The sequence below is a fragment of the Danio rerio genome, chromosome 8 (assembly GCF_052040795.2).
Source record: "Danio rerio strain M-AB ecotype USA chromosome 8, GRCz13ab, whole genome shotgun sequence".
Classification (NCBI taxonomy): Eukaryota; Metazoa; Chordata; class Actinopteri; order Cypriniformes; family Danionidae; genus Danio; species Danio rerio.
This window is the reverse complement of record NC_141028.1, coordinates 9019594-9047042: the sequence shown is the minus strand read 5'-3', so window position 1 is coordinate 9047042 and position 27449 is coordinate 9019594. Positions and strand designations below refer to the sequence as shown.

At 38.1% G+C, this 27449-nt stretch overlaps 1 protein-coding gene across 12 annotated transcripts in view; it reads left to right on the top strand.

The window, feature by feature from the left end:
- The first annotated feature begins 1077 nt into the window (after positions 1–1077).
- The window catches only part of grip2a (glutamate receptor interacting protein 2a), a 113369-nt gene continuing 86997 nt past the window's right edge, over positions 1078–27449 (top strand). For 7 of the 12 annotated variants that reach the window (XR_015497233.1, XR_015497235.1, XR_015497234.1 and 4 more), the window contains exons 1-2: positions 10512–11262; positions 18291–18368. Coding sequence is in view for 3 of the 12 variants with exons in the window: in XM_087263728.1 (XP_087119854.1) it covers positions 11223–11262; positions 18291–18368 (118 nt within the window). In the remaining 9 variants the exon portion in view is untranslated. 12 annotated transcript variants of the gene reach the window in all.

Here is a 27449-nt window from a genome sequence, read left to right as displayed (position 1 = left end):
ATGGTTTTATGTTCTTGTTGGGTCTGATGCAACGTAATTTCGTTCTGCATTACAATTTATTGTGATGTTTCGAATGACAAAAAAAAAAGGAAACTGAACTGAAACAAACAAACAAAAAAAATGTCATGCAAGCCATTGTTTATTGTTCATTTTTAACTGTAGATGTATAGTTGCATCATGACAGCCTGGCCTAACTTACAAAATACTAACTAACTAACTAGATGGATGAATATATGGATATATAGATATATTTACCTTTGGCTTAAACCACCAAAAACACCTTCCTTGTTGTTATTATTATAAGGATATATTATTATTATTATTATTATTATTATTATTATATACATTTATATATTAAACATTTTCAGTATAAATATTGAAACATTCACAAATCAAGACATATTCATACAAATTAATGTGAAGCAAAAGGATTTAAATTATTAAGCCATTATCTGTCAGTATAAAGGTACTTTACATTCACTTTTTATGCTATAAAATGTAATTATTCATTAAAGTATTCATTTTTAATATAATTATGAAGATTATTATTCTTATTATAAGCAAGCCACGGACATAACAAAAGGGGGAGACAATTTGCCCAAAATATTTTGTTGATTTTTAGTTTTTACATTTTCAAAGCATTTTCCCAATTCATGTGTCAAAATAGGAATTGTCACCAAAAAGAATTCCAGTTGCTGAGAAATAGAGAAAGTTGTGGCCAAATTAAGACTTAATACCAGTGCTTGAGCTTCATTTGAAGTCTGTCGGTAGCCCTGACTGCCTGTCTGATTTTTGTCGAATGGCTGATGTGTAACAACATTTGATAGAGGTGGCTGCCTCATAATTCTCTATACAGGAATAACCCTGCATGTCTGCTCTATTATATTTTATTATGTATGTACCAAGGTATTTAAACATCCCAAATAAAACCTTGTAGTTGTTTCTCTCCTGTGGTTCAGGCAGTCTGTGCCTCAGTAGCAGGCCGCTTCAGTCCATCTGTCTCATCTGTAGGCAGCCAACAAACACACTCGCACCCCAACAGTGTTTCCAGCCCTGCCCACTATATTTATCTGGATCCGTTATTAAGTCATACCCAGATTTTCATGACATGACTTTGCGGAGAGTGAAATAAGATGCTTCGTGTTTCTGCAAAAAGCCTCAGTAAGCCACAGTATGTCACGCAGGGATTGAACTGAAAACTGCTCCAGGATGGAAATAAGAGGAAGAGGCATCTCTGGTAGTTTTGTGTTTGAGAAGTAGGACAAGAAGAAGCATGTGGCGTGTTAGTTGTTCGGTCAATCCTAAACTGCTCCCCGATGGGGTCTCCTCTACGCGAGGGGCCTTGAAGAAAGCACTGGCTGGAGGAGTCAAAGGGAAACGCAGGATGTTTTCCTTTTCTCTGCGATGTCGGATTGGAGTTATTAGAGGAAGAGTTAAAGGTAAGACTGGTGTGTGTGTGTGTGTGTGTGTGTGTTGATGATGTTTGTATGGGTAAACAGTGATGATTAGTTCAGAAGATGCTTTCATATTAATATTGGGCTGGACGATACACAAAAAATGCCGCATGCTTGTTCAAACTACTTATTTTAAAGGACTTGAAACTAGGGTCACACAATATATCGTTTCAGCATCGATATCGAGATGTATGCATTAAAACAGTCACATCGCTTACATATGCAATGTTGAGTTAGGATTATATTTGAGCAAAAGTCACAGTACAGAAAAAAAGGTTTGTGAAGTCACCACGAACGGAGTAAAATGTTATAGTTTGCATGTTTTTAAAGAGCCCCTATTATACATGAAATAGGGTCATATTTTGGTTGTAAGGGTCTCCAACAACAGTCTAATATGCATGCAAGGTCAAAAACACTTTCATGGTCTTATAATCTGCATTTATTTTTACCTAATTATCCCAGCAACTCCCGTATGAATCGTTCAGCGACTCATTTGTTCCCAAACCCCTTCTCAGGGCCTACTCACACTATGCCATCCGTACCGTGCCCAGGCCCGTTTCCCGGGTCGTTTGAGAAGTGTAAGCGCGCTGAATCGGGCTCAGGTGGGTATCACTTGGCCGGCCCTGGCCAGGTTGGAAGAGGTGGGCCTGAGCACGGTTCACTTGGGCTCTGGTGCGGTACGTTTGTAGTGTGAGTGCAAAACACACCAAAGCCCGAAACTGAAAGCGAGACGTGACTTTTAAGGAACTGTTTAATCTGGATTTATTAATCATTCTTACTGTTCAGTAAACGCAAACTGCCGTAGTTTATTACAGACGCAAACTCCTCACTGCACGACAGCTGTGCACCTTCAGCAGACCTCCTCATTCCTGCAACACGAGAGCTTTATGATTATGAGCGCCAAAAGTGGCGGATCTGTTCGGCGAAATATCTCACTGCGTGTCACCACATCCCTAAGGACTGTTTGGCGAAATATTTGACTGCATGTCACTGCATAACAAACGACTGAATTGATTTAACTAGAGAAATCTCCACTGTGCTGCTGAGTGACAGCGCTTCTCACTGAACAGCGCAGCAGCGATGACGTAAGCGTGCCGAGGCCCGATTGTGGTGTGAGTGCGGGCCGTCAGGGGGACAAGCGTTCGAGGCAACTGTACCTAGTGTGAGTACGGCCTTAGTGCGAAGCTAATCTGTGCTGATGTGACCGTTGACAGCCTGCTGCGATGGGTCGACACTGACAGCCTTCAGCATGAGACAGAGTGAAATGCCCAGCAGTTTATCCACAATATAGTCAGAGTGCATTCACGCTTCATAGTGTAAGGCGTGGATTTTAGCTGCCAGTGGGTGAATGTAAATACAGACTGGACTTGAAAATACCGACGACTAACTATTTTATTGAGCAAAAACTCCAAGAACTGGCAAGGAGAACTCCTAGCCCGTCATGCTCTATCTGTTCTTTTCACACATACACACACACACACACACACACACACACACACACACACACACACACACACACACACGCACACACATTACCCTCCTCCTCAGAGGACACAACACCGAAACATTCAAAAACTGAGAATGCACTTTAGGGTTGAGGGCAGTGTGATTGCCGTTCGCCTATAGCGCCAGTTCTGCTCGCTGGGTGCAATTTAGACACCTCACCTTGAACTTTGAATTTTGAAACTTGATCGTTGCATGTGTGTAGGAACAGCTGACAAACCGTAAACAAAGCGTGGCGTTTTCAACGTGGCTTTAAACGCGATATGAGAATATCAAGAGTTAACCTGATACAGTAACAAAACACAACTAAATACATAATTTGCAAGCTAGAGTAAACGAAGCAACAATTTTAATCACACGTACTTACACTTGTGAAATGGAGGAAGAAACTGATCCATGATGCAGTCTTTACTGATCCTTCCTTTAACTAACGGCCGATGAAGTCTTTTTTGTAAGCATGTAGTTTCCAGAAGCACTCGAAATGCTCAAGGCTGGGCTATAATGCTCTTTGGGTAGAGACTGTCAATAATATCCATCTGCACAGCGTGACTTCATTCGACCTGCGTCTCTGTGTGTGTGTGTGTGTGGCTTTTTTTCTGTGTTAGTGGGCAGGGCTGCAGGTTTCAAATTTCCCAGGTTTGCGCGCGCAACTATTTGTGTTTCGAAACACCTAATGACTCGTTATTAAGACGACTCGTTTGAAGCACTATGAATCGAATCTTTCATAGATGAATCGACAGTTTTAAACACTGTACACTTACAGATTAAGCCTTAGCTGGATATTTCACTTGCTGTGGAAGGGCATTTTCAAAAACCCAGAATATGGGCTCTTTAAGGCCTGAGAGAGATTATAATAGTCAGGCACAAGACCTTTGTCCAATTGGAAGTTAATGCATAATTTATTGCATTATTTTTACAATAAAGACTTTGCAGTGTGAAAATTATTTTTTTTTACATTTCTATATACAAAACTACAAATGATGCACTGCTTATTTTACTTTTATCTTTGCTTTTTTGCATTTATCTATGCTTGTAATTTGTTATTACAATTTATTTAACATTCACTTCTCTACAGAATCCTCTCAATCAATCTAAATTAACACTAGCAATTACTAATAAATAATAGCTTATTAGAGCGCATGTTATTGAGATATTGGCTGCTTATTAGTACTTGTAAACTAAATATGTTTATTCAAACTACTTATTTAAAATGAGCTGAAACAATTCTTGTTGTTTGTTTTTTTCTGACAACTTAATTGTTTTATGTTTAATCCACTTTAATTTGTAAAAGAAAATGACTGAAATGATTTGTGTTGAAACAACATGAAGTAATGAAAAGAAAAACATTAGGGCTGCACAATATATCGTTGAAGCATTGATATCGCAATGTGTGCATCCACAATAGTCACATCGCAGTATTAGATTATTTATTAAATATTTTATTATTTTTAAATCATTTATACAATGTTGACAATGTTATTTTATCTTTGATTGTTTCATTTTTGTAGCTGAATACAGTTGTTCACTCTAGAAAACCATAAAGCACTCTTTATTTTACTCGTATCTTTACCTGCAAAACCACATCTTTACCTGGTCCAGCCACATGATGGCTGTGTAGTTTTAAAATTACTCTCTGAAGTTCTCCTTTTACAAGCTTTTTTGCACTTCTTATTATATACTTACTCTTTTTATTACAAATTTATTTACCACAATATAGTCCAAAATGATTTGGATTTTTTTTTATTGTTTCATAACTTACAAGCAAAATCTAATGTATAAATTTGCTTACTGTATTTCTTCTAAATCAGTGGTTCTCAAACCACCTCAGAAACAATTTATCTCTCCAAGTACCACCAAAATGTGCAGTATTGAAATACAGTAGCGTAAGCCCAGTAAAGCAGCTACAACTCTACACTGTTAAAAAAAAAACGTGGCACATTACCTCAGAAATATAGGCTATATGTCATATATGGCACATTATATACATAGTTTTTGGTAAATTTTGAAATCTGTGTAGCATGTACTTGACATATTTCATTCCTCCGCGTACCACTAGAAGGAAGCCTGCGTACCACTAGTGGTACACATACCACAGTTTGAGAACCACTGTTCTAAAAATTTTTACCTTGGTTGGATTTATCAATATGTAATACATTTTTTTGTGGCCATCTACTCTGTGGATGATTCTAGTATAATGACTTAACATTCATTCATTCATTCATTCATTCATTCACTCATTTTTCTTTGGATTAGCCTATTTATTTATCAGGGGTTGCCACAGTGGAATGAACCGCCAACTTATCCAACACTAACATTCACACAAATACACTATGGCCAATTTAGTTTATTCAATTCACCTATAGGCATGTCTTTGGATTGTGGGGGAAACCGGAGCACCCAGAGGAAATCCACACCAACATGGGGAGAACATGCAGACTCCACACAGAAATTCCAACTGACCTGAACCAGCGACTTTCTTGCTGAAAGGCTACAGTGCTAACCACTGAGCCAACATGCTGCCAGATTTATTTTAACAGCTTTAAAAAAAATGCAATAATTTCCAGATTTTGGGTCCCTCTTAATTATATCATGTTGAGTGTATTTTGCTGTGTCGTCTTTTGTCGGGGATCTTTATTTCGGTGTTGGAGAGAAGTATGTGTGGAATGTGTTCATTGGTGTAGACAGGTGTTCATCGTTTCTCAGACAAATGCAGCTGTCATAAGAAAAGTCCACTAATATCCCCAGCTGCTTACTTTACATAGACTTGCCCTGATTTGTCCTTGTAAAATGGCTATTAAATTTAGTTGCTTTGATTTGACACATAAGTAAATCCTGCTTTAACAAGATAAGGGAATATAATGCATGCATTTGATTCTTAAAGGCATAGTTAACCCCAAAAAATGTATACAAATGATGAATTCTGTCATCATTTACTCAACCTTTACTTGTTTCAAGCCTTTATGAGTTTCTTCTGTTGAACACAAAAGATGTGTTTTAGTCTTGATTTGAATGTGCCTAATGTTGGAGCACATTGGATCATTTCTGGAAGCTGATTCCAGCAGCGAGGGGCGCAGTAGCTGAAGGCTGATTCACCCTGCTTTGACTGAATTCTTGGAATTTATCGTTTATGTGATCCTAAAGATCTGAGTGATCTATAAGGTCTGTATTCAGTGAGCAAATCTGTAATGTATTGAGGTCCTAGATCATTTAGTGATTTATAGACCAGTATTAATACTTTAAAATGTATTCTGAATGTGACTGGGAGCCAGTGTAAAGACCCGAGGACAGGTGTGATGTGCTCTGATTTCCTGGTTCTGGTTAGAATCCTGGCTGCAGCGTTCTGGATGAGCTGCAACTGTCTGACTGTCTTTTTGGGAAGGACAGTGAGGAGTCTATTACAGTAATCCACCCTGCTGCTGATAAAAGCATGAACTGAACTGTTGAATAAAATCCTTATTTTGTTTTATGTGCACACAAATGTACTATCGTAGCATGACAATGTTCCTGAGAGAACATTTTGTCCTCTCCGATTTAACCACTGAAGGCGTATGATCTCTTTTGAGGATGTTCTTTTGGTTCTGGACTTGAGTGAGGCTGGAAGTTTGTCTATGGAGGATAAGGGAGCTCTCAGATTTCACCTTAAAGGTGCAGTAGGTGTTTGTCTTCAGAAACATTTTTTGTTGTGCTGGTTGAAAGTCTGTTCACAGTCCAATTGTAATGATTAAAGTAAGTGATCTAAATGTGTTTATATGTATTCTGGGTAAGGCATAAAACTAAAAATGTTTATCCAATTAAACAGAGTCGGACCGACATCTCACATAATTTCGATAAGTAGCTCAAACTGTCTGTCAGCAAATGTAGATTCGGACTTCTGCGCATCTGTTCACGCAGATCCACCATTCGCGCGTGCCCATCTGCATAAGCGCTGCTCTTTCATGAGACAATCACAGATGTGGTGAAATCAAATACTGAATTAAAACTTTACTGAATCAATATTGGAGTTACTTTTGCACGCTGGAGGAAGGACGACACCATAGCTGAAGTATAACTGTTAGGGTGCTTTCACACCTACACTTTTGTTTTGGAACCTGTCTTGTTTGCCCGGTTAGCGCGGTTCGTTTGGCATATGTGAAACCACCAATCGCTCTCGCATCCGTGCCAAATCAATTGCTCCGAGATCGCTTGAATGAGGTGGTCTCGGCTCGATTGAAACGAACTCTGGAGCGGATCGATTGCAGTGAGAAAGCGATGCGATACGAGCGTGGTTATATCACAGTGTTTTATGGATATGTAATAGGCATATGGCTATATAAAGAGAGAATTATGAGTAGGGCGGGAAGTTTCGCGAGTCTCCGGATGCCCTTAAACGAATGATAATCTCCTGGTAATCTCGCATCTCCCTCCCGGTCCTCAAATAGGCTACGTCGCGTACCCTTCTCACCCCTCCCCACCGTATCTCTCCATCACTCTTCAGACATGTCGCGGGCACCTTGTCAAACACCACCAAACCACCACCTCTCCTGACAGCTGAGCGGGACTCTGCAAAATTAACCCTGACACCTTGACCAATGTGAGGAGAGTTTACTCACACATGACTTGTTTTAGCTCTTTTGGTCCGATTAGAAACTTTGCAGTGTGAAAGCAAACCGCACCAAAAGCAAAGAGCAACAATGTAACAATTGTAATCTCTGTTTCGGAACAACTGAATCGATTCACAGGTGTGAAAGCACCCTAAGACAGGTACTGTTCCAAACTATTTTAGTCAGGCTAAACTTATGTAAGATTGTGATGTTATGAATTGCTTATTCGCATAGACGTGTTGTTCAGTCACTGAAATCTCCCACTGAAAGATTGATTTTCAGTTTTATAAGGGACCTTTGACAGCATTGATGATGTAGATTATTTTTTTTAGTTTAACAACAAAACATCAGTAATTGCGCTATTCCGTCTAACCGGCTTTATTGAGATGAAGTTGCTTTTATATTCACATTGGGTCATTTTTGAACAATGACAGCCTTCCTATACTGTTTACCATGCTAGTCTGAATATTCGCTCTGAAATAGCATAAGCGTGGGTTACTAATGTTATTCCTGTACGCCGCCGGCCAAACACTAACTAACTGGCAAATGGCATGAACAAGTGGGTTGTTTGCTGTTGTGACGCGGTGCGCACATTTGCAATTTCAGGAGGCGTGGCTTTAAATCACAGTCCCTCCCCGCTATCCAAAGATAATATGCTAAGCATTTTGGCAGATCACCTACTGCACCTTTAAATATCTTCATTTGTCTTTTGAAGATGAACAAAGGTCTCAGGGGTGGGTAATAATCAGGGTTTGGGAATGTTACTTTTTAAAGTAGTACATAGTTACAATATTGAGTTACTCCCCAAAAAAGTAACTAATTGCGTTAGTAACTTTTTATAGAAAGTAACCTGCTATGTTACTTTTGAGTTACTTCTGCTTTACTTTTCCTCACCTGGCTGAGGTTTGATCTCTTTCAGAACTTGCATGTGTTCTTTCACCTTTTTTAAAGAGAAGCTCTGCAAGTACCAACCACCTATAGACCCTACACCTTCATTTACTTTAAAAAATGGGGGATAAAAGTATATTTTGAGAACTTTCTGAGCCCAAAGCTATACATGCTGTATATACAGATTAATGAATGCATGTAAAGTAATGTGTTTGCTACTTTTGAATGTTTTGTGTTATTAGTTAAGTAAATTTACTGATCATTGAGATAAAGATTGCAATAAAGCCCAAGAGTACTAACATGAAATAATTTATATTTAGACAAAAACTGATTTTAAAATGTTTAATAACAAAATGAACAGTAAGACAATAATAAACATCCCCAAATCAAAATAAATATTTGAGCTTCATGCAATGAATAAACTGTTTCACGCTGCCATATTAAATGTGTAAAATGTTTCCCAAAAGAGAAGAAAAAATCTCACTGTATTACAAAACAGTAGTCATTTTTATAGTAATGTTAGACAGTGGCTGCATCTCCTCAAGAATAAAAACAATAACCATTTTTTAAATGTATCGAATTAATTGTTTATCCTGGAGAACGTGAACTGATGTCAAACATTTGTTGTTTAGCTGGAGGTGGAGTGCAGGTGCAGTTTTTTTTTTTGATGTCATGTTTCTTGCAGGTGTCAAGAGTTTTACTTGCACATAATCTACACTTAACAACAAACCACTTCTTTTCTTTGATGAGTTTAAAGAATCCATTGTAAGTCTCTGGCCTGCCATTGTTTCTGACTGTCTGTATTGATGACGGGTGATTCGTGAATTAATCGTTTGTTTTTAACTGGCTCTTCTAAGTGAACCAGTCGAACCAGTTCATTAAATTGAAATGAGTTGTCATGAAACGGTTTGCATCTCCATTAAGTACTACCGGATACTCCCTCTAACTCGAAATAAACTAATATCCTGAGTTATTAAGTTAGTAGAACAGTACACTAACTCATCTGCTATGAAAAAAGAGACCTGATGATGATGATGAGTGCGAACCCTGGCTGTCTGATACCTAGCAGCACGCTCTCTGTTTGATTCAACCTGACTAAGATCATTTTTATTCCGCAATATATTTTGTAAAAGCCAATTAAGCAAGGTAAAAAGTAACTTGCGTTACATTTTCTTAAAAGTAACTCAAATACTTATTTTTTTAAGTATTTCGTTATACTACTCGTTACTTTGGAACAGTAATATTGTTACGTTACACGTGCTACTTATAATGCATTACCCCCAACACTGGTAATAATAACAGAATTTTCTTTTTTTGCTGAAGTAATTCTTTGTTTTTATATTAGTAAACAAAAAATAACTTTCGATATATGTACAGTCGGAAAATTTACAAAATATCCTTTATTGAACATGATTTTTTACTGAATATTCCAATGCTTATTAGCATAAAATCAGTATTTTTGACCCATAGAATGTATTGCCAAATATATTTATAAATAAAGCTGGTCTTGTGGTCCAGGGTTACATTTATGTAATCGTAAATACAATAAAACATTTCTGTATAAATTTTAATAATTACATTTTTAGGGGGATTAAACCTTTGATGTATAGGATTGAGAGTACAGACACGAAAATGTGTGGAGCGGAGAGAGAGGAAGGATCGCCAAAGGACCTTGAGCCTGGAATCAAACTCAGGCCGCCGAGAGCACATTGGTGCTATATATCAATACACTTAACCACAAAGCTATTGGCAATGACCACAATACAACATCAATTTTTCCACAACAGCATTTTTCATTGACACATGATCAAAAATCATCCTTATATATGCTGATTGCACGGCTCAAGAAAAGATTGATAGTCTTATCAGTGTCATCCTGCTTCATATGTTCGTGCAAACACTAACACATTTGTTTTGAATGGTTTAGCATGGGCTGTTTCACAGTAGACGCTCCGCTGCCAAATAAAAGCAAAGTGTGCACGTGAGGGAGAGAGAGAGACAGACAGACAGACAAGAGGAAGTGTCTGTGCTTGAGGCACGTGGGGCTGGCAGAGTAATAAGGGGGTTTGGCTGCATGCGTGAGGGTGTTATTTGTGTCTTCATCAGGCTGCCGGTAGGAAGAGTGCAGTGTGTGTGTGAACGGAGATGATTAATAATACCAATGCAGGAAGAAAAGGCACATGTGAACAGCGGCAATCTCTGAGCGGCGGAAAGGAGGAGCACAACAGCAGTGATTCTGTGTGTGTGTGTTCTCTGTCTGATGCACTGGAGCGTTCGGATACATTCCCATACTGCAGCGCTGTCATTGCTGGATAAACTACCATCTGCTTGAAAAAACCCTGGACTGAAGCAGAGCACATGTGTTATACAGATGACTGGATGACGGAGACTAGTTGAACGTGCGCTTTGGCAGGCGAAGGAAAATCACGTTATGCTGTTTGGGAAGAGCAAATCAGAGTGACACTGGAATGTCTCAGGAATAATCCCATGCAACACTCACTCATCCATGCATTGCACTATTACAGGCACTCTGGCGTGTAGCTGCACATTTACATGGAAGTATAGTAGGATTGCTGCCTGTATGGAGTGAACATCAGCTGTGCAGACCTGTGAATGGATCTCGTCTTCCTTGTTTTATTGCATTTTAAAGGGAATTCAGGAAAGCTGTAGTTTCACATGTAACGTGGTGTAATTGGATAGCATGTTCATTTGCAGCTGTGCGCTTTAAGAAGCGGTTTGGGATTGTAGTTTGCGCCTAAACTGACGTGTGGCAGAATGGATTCGTGATTTTCCCACGATGCTGTGTGGTTTGAGGAGAGAGGGTCGCAATAATAGTGGTGAGTCACGTTGTCATTTTATTTTACATATTGCAAATTTGGAATTTTATGTCATATATAGTTAAAGTAATAGGAGTAAAACTCCGAATTCTGAATTATTAGCCCCCCTGTATATTTTGTCCCCAATTTCTGTTCAATTGAAAGATTTTTCAACACATTTCTAAACATAATAGTTTTATTAACTCATTCAGATTTTTTTTTTATCTTTGCCGTGATGACAGTATATTTGACTAGATATTTTCAAGATACTAGTATTCAGCTTAAAGGGACATCTAAAGGCTTAACTAAGTTAATTAGGCAAGCTAGTGTAATTAGGCAAGTATAATGATGGATTGTTCTGTTGACAATCAGGAAAATATGTTGTTTAAAGGGGCTAATATATTTGACCTTGAAATGTTTTTTAAAAATTAAAAACTGCTTTTATTCTAGCTGAAATAAAACAAATAAGACTTTCTCCAGAAGAAAAAATATTATAAGAAATACTGTGAAAAATTCCTTGCTCTGTTAAACATCATTTGGGAAAAATTCACAGGAGAGCGAATAATTTTGACTTTAACTTTACATTTTTATTGGGTTTTGTATGTCTTAATGGTTTAAATAAATCACCAAGGCTGCATTTATTTTATAATGAAATATTATTAGAATTTAAAATAACCTTTTTCTATTTGATAGCTTTTTTAATATCAGTTTTATTCTCTTTTTTAAAATCTTTTTATTGCTTTTGTATTGTGTGATTTTATTAATTAATTAATTCATTCATTCATTCATTTTTTGATGTAACTGGCCATTACATACCATCCATGGTGTCTAAATAAAATATTTATTAAAACAATTATCTGTCCGTCTGTCTGTCTGTCTATCTAATAAAAAATAAATAAATCTGCTTTTATTCTAGTCAAAATAAAATAAATAAGTCTTTCTCCAGAAAAAAAAAACATTATCAGACATATTGTGAAAATTTCCTTGCTCTGTTAAACATCATTTAGTAAAAATACAAAGGGGGCTTAATAATTCTGATTTCAACTGTGTGTGTGTGTGTTTGTGTGTGAGTGTGTGTGTTTATATATATATATATATATATATATATATATATATATATATATATATATATATTTTTTTTTTTTTTTTTCTCCCGTGTGAGTTGAGTGCGACTCTGCGACTCCACGTGCAGGTTTCAAAAACTATATACGGGCTCACCTGACCTGACGTGGGGACCAGATCTTTAGACTATAGGCCTAGCCTAGGTTCTTTCTGAGTTCTTTCTGAGTAGTGTCGGGCCTGGTTTGAGTGTACAAAAACCTGTTAATAAACTGTCAGTACTTTTTCTGTTATTTTACTGACATAACTCTTTGGATATTCTTTTTGATATAATATATGGTCTCAAACTACTAAAATATTAATAAAAGTCACTCCTTAAAACATCATCAGATTGAATAAATAGAAAAATATGTTAGCTGCTTGTTCAAACTACTTATTAAAAATGAGCTGAAACAACATTTTTTTAGTTTTTTTTTTTGGGGGGGGGCAGCATAATCATTTGATGTTCAATTAATTTAAAATGGTAAAAACCATTCAGTTAGCTTAAATTGCGTTGGGACAGCACGAAGGGATTTTGTGGAACTCAGCATTTTTGGTTTAGATATTTTTATTGATTTTCAGTTTTTTAAACCAGAAAAAACAACATTACAAACCTCTGACCCATACCAATCCAACAACGGGATAGCACTTACATTAAACAAAGATAAACAAATACAATTGTACATGTAGGCCCTAATACAAAAAAATAAAAAATAAAAAGTACAAACAAATAACAATACATTCCCTATGTACAGCAACATCAAATTAATTGAGATTTTTCACATATTCAATTAAAGGTTGCCACACCTTAAAAAAAATCCCAATTTTTCCAAATAGAGACAAGACATAGTTTCTGTAATCCACTGAGCATGAGTGGAAGGATAAGAATCCTTTCATTTTAGCAAAATAGCTCTACGTGCCAATCAAGTCGAAAAAGAAATGATTTTACACTTTCAGAAGGCAACTGTATTTCCTCTGAAGTAACCCCAAACAGTGCCACCTGTGGATCTGTTTCTTGTGCTGAAGAGGCACAGATAATAAATCACATATGAAATGCTCTAAGTTAGGAGCATGTGTGCCTTCAGCACAATGACATCTATTGCACAAAGAACTAGTACCAGAAAACATTTGGGCTACTTTAGTCTTTGAAATATAAGCTGTGCATTACTTTAAATTGAATGAGAAAGTGCCAGGCACACATTGACGATTAGTGAATTTGTTTAAGAATATCCTCCCACAGATCATCCGAAATCAAACCACAAGGGTCGTTTTCCCAAGCAATCTTAATGTTATCTGTAGGAAAAGATGTCTGGTTCAGAAGTAGATTATACAGTACAGAAATGGAACCTTTTACTAATATGTCTGAACTCAGCATTTTTCACAGTGTGCGAATCACAAAATACGGAAACCGTTAATTAAGGGATTTTATTTACTCTTTGTGTTTTAGGTGAGGGTAGAGCAGGCGCACACATTTTATCCCCAGCCATGTGGTTTGTAGCTCCAGCTGCTCTGTGGAAAAGCCTGTTGAGATCTGAGTGTGGGGTGACAACTGGGGCCACGCTGGCCTCTATAAATAAAAGCCCAGCTCTGAAAATAGACCCACAGCTTCCATTTGCATTGTTAGAACATCATCCGTTTAACCTACATCAGGATTGGTGTCAACACAGCCAGGGCCGTCAGAGTGGTTTGCTCCAAATTAGTTTCCGCGTTTTAATAGACTTGGAAATTGAGTTATCATGACCCATAATGGCAGTTACCCTCTTCTGTGACTTTCAGTGAGGATATATAATAACGGCCGATTTGGAGTACTCACTCTCATAGATTTATGTGTCCTGCTTGGAGTCTTTGAGCTGTTAAACAAACAGCCTGGGTGATGATGATGATGGTTTGTTTGGCCTGAATGGCAGCTGAACCATTTCTTTTTACAAGCCAAAAAGAGATTTATGGACACTGTGCAGGAGAGCATGTTAATATTTGTTTACATGTGTGTGTTAAAGAGATAGTTTACTCAAAAATGAAAATGTCCTCACTGTTTACTCATCCTCAATTGATTCCAAACCTTTATGAGTTTCTTTCCTCTGTAGAACACTAAAGGAGATATTTTGGAGAATGTTGGAAACCATTGACTTTACCTTTAATATATTTACAATTAGACTAAAGGTTCTTATTATACTAAGCGTAGCATTGTTGCAGTGCTTCTAATAAAATCAGTGCCCACTTCAGAAACATTGGCAAAATGTTAGTTTTAATGTTTTCACTTCTTCTGTTTTGGATTCAAACATACACTTTAAAGGGTTATGCCGAGTTCAGACTGCATGATTTTAGTCCCGATTTTGACTCGCCGACAGGTTTTGAGAAATCAGTGACCAATGCCTGAAATCACAGGCAAATCAGTGCTCGTTCACGCGAGTGACAATCACACAATGTGAACTATCAAAAACGCCATCTGAGAGAATCGTTCATGAGTCGCCGATGCCTGTGAGATATTTGGCGTGCTAAATATCTGGAGCTGTCAGCGATTCAAATCATGCCGTGTGAATTGAGTTTTGACTGAAAATAACATCAGCAACAGCCAATGAGAGAGCAGCATTCACTAGTATGGGTATCTGCAGGCCAGCGGGAGGTTGAGGGAGAAGTTAAAAGCGCTCATTTTCGGTTTATTGGACCCAAGAAATGGAGGAAAAGCTAGTGGAAATTTGGCAGGAGCACCCGTGTCTGTTTGACGTGTCATGTGAGCAACATCACAAGCGGGTCAAAAAAGAGAAATTGCCAATTCCCTTCAAACCCCGGTGAGCAAATGTGTACATTTTCTACCCCATTAAAGGCTTCTTTCTCGTTATGTAGTTAATAACAAAAGACAAGTGTTTTTGGTTGTGAGGCGTAGTTTGGACAGTTGTCGGTAATTCTCCCTATTAAAAAGTGGTGCAGTGTGAAACCCCCTGTCGCCGATTCATCTTGCAGTGTAAACAAAGCAGCGACAAAACGCTAGCCCAGATAGTCATGGAGTGTGAAAACATCTGTAACACGACTACTTTGAAAATCATGCAGTTTGAGCTTGGCATTAGTTTACCCAAACATGAAAATATTAATAACTCCCCCTCATGTGGTTCCAATCCCCCAAGCCTTTTTTGTTCATCTTCTGAACACATAAAGATATTTAAGATGAAATCTGAATGCTCTCTCAACCTCCATAGGCAGGAATGGTCCAATGGTGTTCAAAAAAGGAACCAAAACATCTTCAAAGCAATTGATGTGACTCTAGTGGTTCAATTGTAATTATACAAAGCTCCAAGAACACTTTTGTGCACTAAAAGCTCTAAAAGCTACTTCATTCCTTAATGTCTTCTCTTTGGCTGTTTAGCAATACCAAGTATGCAAAGTTCGGACTTGCGTCCTTGGAAGTACAGACTTGGAAGAACGAACTTACAAGGGCGCAAACACACAAGTCAGGTACTTCTTCAAAAGAAATGGCGGTGTACTTAATAACGTCACTTACCTCACCATGGATTCATCAGTTTCACTGTACATTAACAATAAAATGATTTAATTATGTAAAGCACAGCCTTATAATTAATATTATATTGTTATGAATGAAAATTCTTGAGGAAATATGAACATATATAACCATAAATGTGATGTGAAGTGTGTTATTATACACCTTTGTCTTTGATAACCAGATTTAATAAACTACAATGGACATTATGCAAGTATAAAGTATAGGGATGCACTGATAGGTTAGGTTAGGTTAAACTCTATTTGTCCCCAAGAAGAAATTTGTCTTGGGCATAAACAGTGCTACAACATTGTCTAAACAGACAGTAAAAATAAATAAAACAAAACAATTAAGAACAAACCGTTAAGAACATACATTGTTTACTGAATAAGACTGTATATAAGTATAAATATATAAAACACAGAACCCAGTCAAGTGCTAGCATACTACAGGAGCAGTGTTATTGGTAGAGTTTAACAATTTTATGGAGGTTCGAACAAACGAAAGCTTCAGTCTATTAGTTTTACACATTGGCATTCTCAGTCTTTTTCCTGATGGTAACAGCTGATATCCACCGAAAAGGGGATGTTTAGAATCAGCGCTAATACGTATTGCTCTTTTCATAGCCACCTGTTCGTATAGAGTCTGGATGGGCTCATATTGTTTTATCCCTATAATTTTCATGGCTGTTTTTTGCATATGAACCAATTTATACAGATACTTTGATCAGATATCGGTTCGATACTGCATATTTTCAAGGCAATAAAACGTTTTTATGTAGGCCTACTATACTATATACAGTTTAATGTGTAGTTCAGATGAATGTTCAAGTGCTTAAATTCATGTGCAGTTCAGAGCTTCCCTCCACTGCGCCTGTCAATCATTCTCCATTCATTCACAATTCAAACTGCGTGTCGCTTTCATGACAACTCGAAAAACTTTCTCTAAGACTATTTGTTCCTGTTCATATAAGTAATCAGTGGAGAAATGCATTTAGTTTTGCTATAAATGGGTTCATTTTGATTTGCAGCATGGAGATCACTGCTGTTTCTAAGTCATGTTGTGCTGTGTCTGTTAGACCAGCAGATCGCATTCGCAACACTGAAGTAGAGAGGATTATTGCCTGCTCTTCACACACAAAGTAGGCCTACCTGAAATTTAGAATAAGAAAAGGCTCAAAAATACATTGGACAGATCCTCAATGCACTGATTTCTTGTCTTCGTGCTGCTGTTTTGGAAGTGTTCGAAGTTACCTGTGTCTCAGTGACGCTTCATTCATGCACCGGCTGCTCAGACGCGACATGCGCCACTCTGTAAAATTATACTCACAATAGGTTTCTGCTCTCTCATCCTTCCAACTGAGTTTATTGGTCTGAGGGGAATACTTTAAGTGCGGTAATAGTTTGTAAAGCCTGGCTCATTGTGGTCCAAGTAGTTGATTTGAATTATTAAAAGTGAAACTGACAGGCGCAATATGAATTGTCATTAACAGAAAATGATTTAGCCTAACATAGGATACTCTGAAACCGTGAATATTTCACTGTAAATTTTATATATATTAATATTTGATTTAACAGACCTGTTTGTCAGTTTGTGCACTGAAGCATATAAGCGGACCTTGTTTTCACCTTAAATATTCTTGTTTATTTTGTAGAGAACTGACCAACAAATATACATTAAAATAACCAGCAAATTATGCCAGATGAAATTCGTTTTAAAAAGAAACTTTTTTTGTTGCAGCTGGAAATGGAAGGGCATCCACCGTGTTAAAAACTATGCTGGATAAGTTAGCAGTTCATTCAGCTGCGGTGACCTCTGGTTGGGACTATGCCGAAAAGAAAATGAATGAATTAATGTTTGCTATGAATTTACTTAAAGATGCGCACATTCTCCTAACAACTTTTGCTTGGAAAGTGGCGTATATTTATAAATGAGAGCCCTGGGCTAAAACTGAATGGCTGTTAGGTTTAAGCCTTTAGAAAGTCTAACCTTGAGGTTTCAGCATTTTCAGCTCTTGTGGGATTGTTGTAGTACATGTGAAAAGATTTGTTTTCCTAACTTTCACAAGGTTTTCAAGCGTATCAGGATATTCCGTAACAAAAACAGGGATTTTTTATAATGGGATTTGACATTTTAAACATTCTCGGGGGATAAGATCTGTTTTGACGGAAAGATATGCATTTTTTAGTTGTTTATTTATGTTAAGGACTGTGTATTGTAAATTGTTGGCAATGCTGTAAGCAGTTCAGGCATACTAGAACTTTTATATATATATATATTTTTTTTTTACACAATTCTTTTGGTTCACTGGAAAATAAATAATTTTGAAGTAAAATAGCTGTTTTGTGTACTGTAGATTTGGGGATACATTTTGAATTTTACATCAATCAATCCATGTCTGATTACTTATTAAAGTGCATTTGTAACTTATTATCTTTATTTATCATTCTGTTTCCAGATGACGTCCCATACACAAAGGGAAGCAAAGATACTGCCAGTGACAGCAGTGGCTTCACCAATAGATGCAGTCTCGCTGGTAAGTTGGAGATCTGACGCACTGTAAATGTTTTTTTGTTAATTATGGCTTAATATTATCAAACTTTACATGTAACACTGTGAAAGAACTGGTACATTTTTGTGTGTCTGCACTGCAGTGTAAATGCTGACATCGGATATCAGATGTCTGATCAGTAATCAGGTCATCCCAAAAAAAAAAACAACAGCAAAAAAACAGAGACAGAAATCGGAATTGATCATCAAGATCTGGATCACACTTTATGATATGATATGATATGATATGATATAATATGATATGATATGATGTGACAGTGCCTGAAATTAACCTTTTTGCTTGGTAGCACCGGTACTTCTAACTTTAATAATATAGGCGCATCAGCCAAAATTTAGTCGCACCCACCAATTATAAGCATCGTTACTACAAGATTTATACAAACATATTTATTGCTTGTGAAATCAACACTAATCAAACTAACAGGAAAAAAGTAAATATGCATACGTGAGGAAAATATGTCTCAACAAAATCCCGTTATCACATGAAAATATATTTTTACAACATAGCTGAGTGACCAAAAGATACACGGACCGCTCACCAGCCCTGCACGCACTGCTTGACATGAATGTATCTGTTAACGATATAACTGTGCTGTTCTCACAGGTGCTGTCTGATATTGCACTGATTCTTTTTACATGTGCTGTATCTTATTATATGCATACGTCATGTTAATAGCAATACTGGTCTTTTCATGAGTAGCGATATTTGTTTACTCAGTGCAAACCCGTTTGCGATGGTGTACGTGGTGTTAAATTTTACAAATAGCTGCCACTTGCACGGCGGACAGCATCTGGGGCCTCATGTATGAAGACTTGCGTGGAAATCATACTAAAACATTGCGTAGATGTATGAAACACTGCGTACACCAAATCCCACTCATATTCTTTTGTACATCAGAATGAACGTGAAACTGAGCGCAACATGCACGAGCGCAAAACCCCTCCCTGCCTCCTCCCCCGTATGAATATGGTAATGACTCTACTTTGGCAAAACCCAACGAAAAAGCAAAGGCAAAAGCAAGCAAAAAGAGAAACTTTGAACAGAATGTGAATTGGAGGTGCTGCTTTCGGAGGTAGACCGGAGAAAAACGTTGTTATTTGCAAGTTTGTCCTCCGGAATTTACAACAACAATTTACAATGTCTGAACATTGCACTGTGTGGATTTAAAAAAGAAATAGTGTGATTTATAGGTGTAAAATGTTGTAGCATCCTCAACAGTCTCAGTGCCGTGGCTCGTAAAATGTATGGTAACATGTTTTGACATGTTCAAGCATGAACTCGGTTCGAATCCAGCGTCTAATGAACTCATTCTTCTTTTTTTCCCCCCGCTTCATATCAGATTTTGCGTACTATTTATCACGAGAAAGACAAGTTGGAATCATTAATAAGTCTGCGCATATTATTTTATTTGCACATTTATTGAATGGAAATGTTTCTGATTCACGCATGCAAATTCATCTTCAGATAATGTCTTTATAGCAATGTGCGTGCAGTAGATAGCTCAGATTACATTGGGAAAACAGGCGACCACTGCAAATTGCGCTTTAATGTTTGGCTGGTCAACTATATGATATGGAAACCTTATATACCTGCTAGATGAACCTGTCTCATACAGCTGCCATTGCAAGGCTCAAAGACACTTTGTAGAGAGGAATTTAACACAACTGCCTCTAGGAGTCGCTAATGGAAATAAAACAGACCATAAAGCTGGCGTGGAGCTGCGCACATTCCCACGTTCAGTTCATTGTTAGTAAATCCAAACGTGAGCGATTCTGAGCGTGAAACCTGGCGTACGCAAAGTTTTTGTGCGTACGCAGCGTTGATACATGAGGCCCCTGGTGATTAAATGAAGGATTAAACAGAAGCTCTCGTGCTAGATGTGGCAAACAGTTACCTGAAAATTCCATCCCACAGACTTTTCACAGCGGACTTGAAGCCAATGGAAGTCTTTTATCCACTCTTGGAAAAGTGTAGATGGTGGATTAATATTCAACACATGATCACTACTAGGATGTGTCATTATTTGTAACTAGACGGTTTCTAAAACAAAATCTGTCAGTGTTATCTTCATTCTCATCTTCAGCGCTTTACAATTTTTCTGGGTTGTAGCTCTCCCTGTCATCCCAAGCCAGAAGGCATTGATTGAGCGATTGACAGCTGATATTAACTAATCATTCGAGTTCAGTTCTATAGCAGTGGGCAATAAGAAGAGCGCGAAGGCGGGGCAAGCATTACAGACTTATTTTTGTTTACTGCAGCAAGTTGACGTGACAACTGTTTTAAACCATTTCTGAGCGCTTCGTTTGTTGATCTGGGAGAATTGCTTTTACTCTGCATCTCCCGCATACCATATGTGTAGCCTCATATGCTAACAAAGGCAGTTTCACTGTCTTTGTTGCTCAGCAGTGCATATGTTACAGCTAATTTCTTTATACAGTATGTTAGTTTGTTTCATTCTACTGTCTGAATATTTAAACATGTAACTTAATAAACAACTTTGCCTGCTTTAGGGCGTTGAGATTCTTTCTCTTTATTAATGATGATAACAATTTTAATGGAGTCAGATTAATTACAATGAAGTCAGATAAATAATGGATTTAAACACGCCATCATTCAACTGTTTTCTGTTTCCGACTATTGGTTCAGAATAGCAGCGTAAGCCTCAAGCCTTACAGAATAAACAATTAATAATACATATATTACAGTATTTGTTAAAGGGTATGTTACGGTTTAATTAAGTTGTCTAGGGAAAATAAACGTAACACTTATAATATTAAATTATTACTGAGTAGATGGATGGAAAATACACCAGGACACAAAATTTACATTCAATTCGTTTATTCCTCTTACGAGAAGAAGAAAAATGAAGCCAACAAAAGAGAGGCTTACATGTGTGCGCTTTGTACAATGTATATATATAATAATAAGAAGAAGAAAGAAAAAAAACAATCAAAAGTTTTAGGGGAAAAAGGATCTAGAGTGGCGCCAAAGCAAAGAACTAAACAAAACCAAAAGCCACCTAAACTGGAACACATGATCCCCCTCTAAACTTAGGCCTACTAATAAAAATCAAAATGTGAAAAAGAAACTGAAATCTTCAGCGCTTCAGCACACCTAAACTCCCTGAAATAATAAGCAAAAATACAAAATGTGGCGCTCACCCATTTACCTTGTTACCTACGGGCAAAATGTATGTCGCACGACTTAGTAAACTATTCCTTTTTCCCCAAAAAGGAATGATAAATTCTTTAACCATGACCTAATTTACTTTGATGTAATTATTCAGAAACACAGAACAAAGCCTACATTATGAACATCAGCGAGTGAACACAAACCAACACGCACACACATAGCACTCTGAAAAACAAGGCGTGCTGGTCGAATTTAAAGTCCGTGGAACGAAGTCCAATTTTTCCACGAGGAAACGCCCTAATGAGGAGTGACAGGCTCGGGATCCAATCAGGAGGTACCTAGTTGAGAAAAAGTAGCGGAACAAAAGGTGATAGGGCGAGACAAAGAGCGAATGACAGTCTAGGAGATGCAAAGGGAGACAAGCAAAACAGAGAGGGAGAAGGCACAAAAATACAAACTCCCATGGACCGTAACAGGGTAAAATCTGTGATATAAGCTGTTTGTACAGAACTGTAAGCAAGTAGTGTCCACAGTCATACTGGCGTGATAGAAACACAATAAGTCTCTTTTGTGTTTACGTTCCTGACATTAAAATTGGATCCAAATCCTTTCCATTTTAAGGCCCACTGCAACGTGACATAGGAGTGCGGTTTCCCCACCCTCTGAATTGATTGACAGCTGCATATTAACATGAGTCCGTAGTAATGCGTATAATCATATCAACAAGACAGGAAGTGCACAAATCAACCGGGGTTAAAAGATCAGTTCAGCTCGCTGTGATCATCAATCATCATCAGATGTGTTCAAGAATGAGTTTTACAGGTTTAAAATGTTTTTAAAACAGTGCATGTGTGTCATGAAATACAGCGATTTTACCATCTTTATCCCCACAGCCGCATGTCAGTACAATTATAAAAGAAGACGCTTCAATCCCGGTTCGTTGACGTTAAATCAGGTTAATTTTGTACATTAAAATAACAGATATCCATACAGGAGTGGATATTGTCACATTACGTGTTAACTGTCACATTTGCCATGCAAAAACAAAGCAAAGTTAAACACGCTGTGTGTGTGTCTGTGTGAGTGTGAACTTTGTAACAACATTGTTTGTGACTCATCGTTGTGGAAAGGCTTGAATTAACTCCACAACAAATACATCAAATAATCATTGGGGAGGTTCTTACTGTAGTATTTCTCACAAACGTTACGCGAGATCTACTTCCTTCATGTCTGTCACTGTGCTGCTTATCTAACAAAGCAGAGGCAGAGATTGAGGCACACTCTGACAGGCACATTGGAAAGGTGTATGGGGAGAACTAGCATTAAAGGCACAGGCAACAAAAACAGCTACATAGTGCTCAGAGCAGAAAATCCAATATTCTAAAAGCTATAATAAAAAATCTGATGGGTGTTTTGAGCTAAAACTTTACTGACACATTCTAGAGACACAATAGACTCATTAAATCTTAGTAAAATAGGTGCTTTTTAAAGTTCGTTAACATTAGTCAATGAAAATCCATTGTTAGTTCATTTTAACTCACAATGCATTAACTAATGTTAATGTTAGAATTTGAATGCTAATAATACATTAGTTAATGTTGAACTATGATTAATAAATGCAGTGCAAGTGTTGTTCGTAATTAGTTCATGTCAAGAAATACATTAACTAATAAAGCCGAATTGTAAAGTGTGACTGAGGCCCCGTTTACACTAATGCGTTTTCGTTTTAAAATGCACAAGTTTTGCTACCGTTACGCCATCCATCCACACTACGCCGGAGTTCTCGACGCCGAAAACAGAGCGTTTTGAAAACGCTAGAGAGGCCGTTTTCATTCTGAAACACTGCTGCTCCGTTAGTGTGGATGAGGAAAAACGGAGACATCTGAAAATGGAGGCGGGACTGCTGAGATTCGCTACATGATTGGGGCTTTTGTGTCATTGCCTTCGTCACTGTATCCTTCCCTTATTCGTCAAGCCTCTATCACATGACTATAACACATGGCTTTAACGCTACCGGAAGACAGTACTGTAAACAACAACATGGGCACAGAAATGGGAGCGTTGTTTGCACTATTGTCTGTTTTAGGTGCCATTGTGCAGTTATTCGTTTGTTACGTTTAGTAACAACTCGACCTCGTCGTCTGTCCACAAAAAACCTCTCTTGCTTTCTTTGCCATCGCGTTTAATGTTCAACTGGCGTTTGTTGACTAACAATAACCAAATGCAGAGCGAGACGCATGCTTTCTGTTTATACTAGAACGCACATATCCAGAGTGCGCAAATGGTCACGTGATATACGTTTTTGGTGGCGTAGTGTGGACGGAGATATGTTCATAGACGCTAGGTAAAACGCTGGTGTGGACGCGGATCGTTTTTGATCTAAAACGCCGTTTTAAAACTAAAACGCACTAGTGTAAACGGGGCCCAAGATCTGCAGTGTAAATGCTGAAAAAAGGCCAGAATAGCTTCCCTTCTTGTGCCAATTACACAAGATCCACCAATAGCATTCAATCAATTCCACACGGTCAAAATCAAGTGTTCGCATTCACGAATTCCATCAAAACAGGCATATAAAACTTTCCTGCGACTTCATGCATTTGATGCTGACTTTACCAGTCCACCCGTGTGTTCTGCTGTAGATGGGGCCTGTCAGCTTCAGTACACACTCTGCGTCTCATTCCTTAAGGTGAAGAGACTGTTGGCCTGTGATAATGCTGATATTTGATTTCTTCAGACCGCTGCTGTTCCCCTCAGTCTCTCCCTGTGCCTTTCCTTTAGTCCGTTGGGCTCGCGAAGAATCATGTCAGTTCATTTGTCTCTGCTGATTTCCCACTCTGACACTCACTATCAGAAGCTGTACGGATTTAACAGCAGTAATGAGCACATACTATGGGTCACGGCGACTACATCACAAAACCTTATTAATTTCATTTGGCTTCATTTGTCTTCATTTTGTCATAATGAATATAACGATGTCTTCTTAATAATGTGGTTGAGGGTTGTGTTATTGTATTTTCGTAATTGAAAATATGCAGTCATTTACGTACACTGTGAGCTATTGAACCGCATTGAAATTTTCATTGTGTTCATCTAATTTAATGTAAAATCAATCGGTGTAGTAGCATAATTATAATACTAATGTACTGTACTTTTGGGCGGTACAGTGGCTCAGTGGTTAGCACTGTTGCCTCACAGCAAGAAGGCCGTTGGTTCGAGCCCCGGCTGGGCCAGTTTGGATTTCTGTGTGGAGTTTGCATGTTCTCCTTGTGGGTTTCCTCTGGGTGCTTTGGTTTCCCCCACAGTCCAGAGACATGTGCTAAAGGTGAATTGGGTAAACAAAATAGGCCGTTGTGTATGTGTGTGAATGAGTGTGTATGGATGTTTCTCAGTACTGGGTTTCTGGGTACTGGGAAGGGCATCCGCTGTGTAAAACATATGCTGGAATAGTTAGTGGTTCATTTCGCGATGGTGACCCCTGATTAATAACGGGACTAAGCCAAAGGAAAATTAATGAATGAATAATTTAAATGTAATAAACATTAGTTTAGTAGAATGTTTATAAATAAACGTATAATACTAATGTCAGGGTTCTGCCACTCTGGTCTTGTAAATTCTTGTTTTGGTGGCAGAGCTCTGACACTAGCTCAGTCTCGTTCCGTTTCTGTCATTGTGTGTCTCTGTGTGTGCGCGCCGTTGTGGGTGTACGCAGAGTGTCTTTGCGTGCCTCAGACGCGCGCGCTCTTGCACTCGTGTTTGTGTTTTCGTCTGTCTGCAGCGTGGAGTTTCATTCCCAGCGTCTCAATCCAGTTGGCTTCGGTTTTGGTCGGCGCTGGAATGAAACATGCACGCTGCGTGTCATTCATCGTGTGCTCGTGTCTTGCGTCTGTCAAAGCGCGTGGCTATGTGTTTACATTGTGGTCACGTGCTTTTGTCGTGTGCTTCAATGTTGTGTTTGTGTTGTCATGAACATGCGGTTAATGAGTTCTCTCATTGGCTGCATGTTCTTGTCCTGTTTTATGTGAGCGCATGGCTTGTGTTGTCTCTGTGTCATGCGCTCTTTCGTCTATTGTCTTGTCCCACCCTCCTTGTTATCCCATTATTAGTTAATTGTGTTCACCTGTTTGTGTATTAATTTTCTACAGTTTATAAACCCCTCACATTTGCTGTCCTGTGCCAGTTCGTCATCACATGTTGTTGTTTGAAGTCTTGTCCTGTCTGTCCTCATCCTTGCCAGCCTGCCCAGTCCTGTTTGTATGTGTATGTATTTGTTTTGTTAATGTTTTACCCCTCGGGGTAGTTTATTTTGCATTTTATTTTATTTTTATTATTTAATAAAATCCCATTTCGCTGCATTTGAGTCCTCGCTCATTTTTCCCCGTTTCCCATCCACAACTCTGACAACTAATCAATAGTGGTTTTGACAAAACAATTTTCCTTCGACTAAGTCACTTATTTTTCAGAGGGCGCCACAGCGGAATGAACCGCCAAGTATTCCTGCATATTTTATGCAGTGTATGCCCTTCCAATTGCAATCCAGTACAGGGAAATACTAATACACTCTTGCATTCACACACACACACAGACTGATACACTACACGTAATATAGTTCATCCAATGGACTGTGCCAGAAACTGGAGCACCTGAGAAAGGACATGCAAACTCCACACAGAAATACCAATTGGCCCAGCCGAGACCAGCGACCTTCTTGCTCTAAGTCGTCAGTGCTAACCAATGAGCCTCCATGCCGCCCCTACCAAAGAGCATAGAATCACCAAGAGGCGACACTCTAGTGCAATTTGGGAAACAGCCACTAGATGGCGCGGCGGCGATTTTGGAATGAAAACTCTAATAGAACAATAGCATATTATAAGTCTGTAAAACAAACTATTAAAAGTGCTGTTGATTGTAATAGTAAGTGCTGTATTGTAGTCTTACAGGTTGTATCTCAGCTTTAATGCGCTTTTTAAAAGAATAAATAAAAAACAAAGCAGCTGCTTGCCATCGTGACAGCAATAAGATCCAATGGACAGCCGACTGCTTTCACTCCAAATTGGCCAGGGCATCAGGGGCTATTGCTGGGTACTGCTGTTGCAATGGAACGCTCTATTGAGTGTCTCCTCTTGGTCATTCTAAGCTCTTTGACCCTACTATGATTTTTAATTTTTTTTTTTAAATAAGGCTGTGTCACAGTGTCTTGTGGAAAGTTTCAGATTGGCCTACTTTGTCTTTTTTATTTTAAAATTAAAACTAGTAATAAGGAAAAATGTGGATTGGACAAGATTTGTGAAAACTCACCATTCTTTGTACCTTTTAAGTCTGCATGAAGTCTAAATTTACAATATTTATTTTGCTAGTGCACATTGTTAGTCTTAAGTTCACCCAAAAATAAAAACTCTGAAAATAATAAATAAATAAATATGTGTATATGTATTTTCTTGACTGTCACGGAAGGAGACGCTGACAGTGTTGTTGCGGATCCAAATGCAGGATTTAATCAGTGGTGGAAAGAGTACTGAAAAAGCATACTTAAGTAAAAGTACCATTACTTGGCTAAAAATGTAGTGCAAGTAGAGTAAAAGTATCTGTTTTAAATATTACTCAAAGTATGAGTAAAAGGTAGCCCTTTCAAAAGTACTCAAGAGTAGTACTAATACTAGTAGTAATTCGCATATAGAAGATATAAAACTAATATAAACATGTGAAGCTTGTAGTTTGTCACTTTCGCCTAAATGGATCAACAGTTTTATTCACGTCACCTCATACTTCAGTCTCTCAATAAATCTTCTGACCAATCAAATGCTCTCTAGAATCTGACATGCCCCGCCCCCTTCAAGATGCTTCTCATCTGCCTCTCACTGGCAGAGCTGTGATAGAAACAAAACACTATTGGCTTTTAAAAAGGGGAGGAGCTAC